Source organism: Galeopterus variegatus, unplaced genomic scaffold (assembly GCF_000696425.1).
Source record: "Galeopterus variegatus unplaced genomic scaffold, G_variegatus-3.0.2 Scaffold3509, whole genome shotgun sequence".
Classification (NCBI taxonomy): domain Eukaryota; kingdom Metazoa; phylum Chordata; class Mammalia; order Dermoptera; family Cynocephalidae; genus Galeopterus; species Galeopterus variegatus.
Genome location: NW_007729620.1, coordinates 197,477 through 198,981, shown reverse-complemented (window position 1 = coordinate 198,981; position 1,505 = coordinate 197,477). Strand labels below are relative to the sequence as shown.

Here is a 1,505-nt window from a genome sequence, read left to right as displayed (position 1 = left end):
AATGGCCAGGCCCTTGGTATGTTGGTTATCGTATATCCAGAAATGTTTTTATGTTTTTCTGGCTCTGAAATGTTTCTCATTATCCATTTCCCACCCCCAGCGTCTGCCATTGGAATGCCTGACTTTCAAAACTTCTCCTTTATTTCTTGATCTTCAAGTTGTCTAATTGCCATTAATGAGGTCACAGTTTTCCAGTAAATGCTGCCTGCTAAAATATATATTGCAGCTGGTTGGTTGCTCAGTTGGTTAGAGTGCAGTGTTAGAACACCGAGGTCAAAGGTTTGTATCCCCTTACCGGCCAGCTGCCCCCAAAATATGAAATAATAAAATAATCTTTAAAATATGTATTCTAAAACAAACATTACTAAAGGTCTAGACACCAGATAAATCAGTTCTGTTTTTTTGTAAACTGTTAGGAAGTGAGTTAGTTTAAAAGTAGAGATAGAGGCTGGCTGATTAGCTCAGTTGGTTAGAGCACAGTGTTACACCACCAGGGTAAAGGGTTCAGATCCCCATACCGGCTAGCTGCCAAAATAAAAAAAAAAGTAGGGATACACATATTAATATGCATTTTGTATTTTTGTGGGTTTTTTTTTTTTTGGTAGATTGATTTTGCATTATGTATTTTCTTTAGTTAGCCCATTCTGTCCTCAGGATTCTCTAAAGCTACCAATGGAGTGTAGGGGTGAAGGGTGTCTTAACTCAGTCAGTGAAGATAATGCTTTCTGTTTTTCTCCTGATATGTACCAGGTATGAAGATAATGTTTAAGTGCAAAATGAATGACAGGTCTGCTACATTTTCAACCCCCGGGCCTATCTCCAAGTGTTGTAATTTAATCTTCTTTATTCCTTATAGTCATAGACTAGAGAGATAAATTAGGATAAACACAGCAGCTCTAAGATACTGTACAGTTATAGGATTGTAGTTGCAAAACAATAAAAGTTGTTCGGTTCTCCCTGATATGTTGGTACAGATTAAAGGGAGCCTGACATTTGTCTAGCACAAATAATCAGTCTCAGAATCACTCACAATTAAGAGAGCAACTTAATAAACTGAATACAGGCCTCATAGTTTTATTCCACTTAAGTGACTATTTGTTGGTGGTCCTCCCTGTTTCTTTCCTTTTTTTCTTATGTGTAAAATTGGGAAAATAACAGAAATCTGCTCTGCAGACTTTTGAGGAAGTAACTATAACGGAACATTGAAACCCATGAGTGAAAGTTGTGGTAGAAGGACCGTGCTATATTGTATCCCATTCAAACTGCTCTTCCTGACTCTAGGGCAGAAGTGCTGTGTCTCTCATTATCTTATCTTGTATTTTACCACATTCCTTCTCACAGGAATTTGAGTGTCATTTATTTAGATTTCAGAAGTGTGTGTTGATTGTTTCTAGACAACTCGAGAGATGATTGCTCGTTCTGCTGCTACCCTCATCACACATCCCTTCCACGGTATGTTGGCAGTTGATAACCGAAATCTGATTGCTTATCTTTCTTTTTTTTTT

General features: G+C 37.5%; 1 protein-coding gene across 1 annotated transcript in view; it reads left to right on the top strand.

The window, feature by feature from the left end:
* Positions 1 to 1,505, top strand: part of MTCH2 (mitochondrial carrier 2) — a gene marked incomplete at its 5' end in the record, with an annotated part of 20,000 nt that overhangs the window by 7,162 nt on the left and 11,333 nt on the right. The window contains one exon of the mRNA XM_008585281.1: positions 1,395 to 1,452. Coding sequence (XP_008583503.1) covers positions 1,395 to 1,452 — 58 coding nt within the window. The remainder of the gene's footprint in view (positions 1 to 1,394; positions 1,453 to 1,505) is intronic.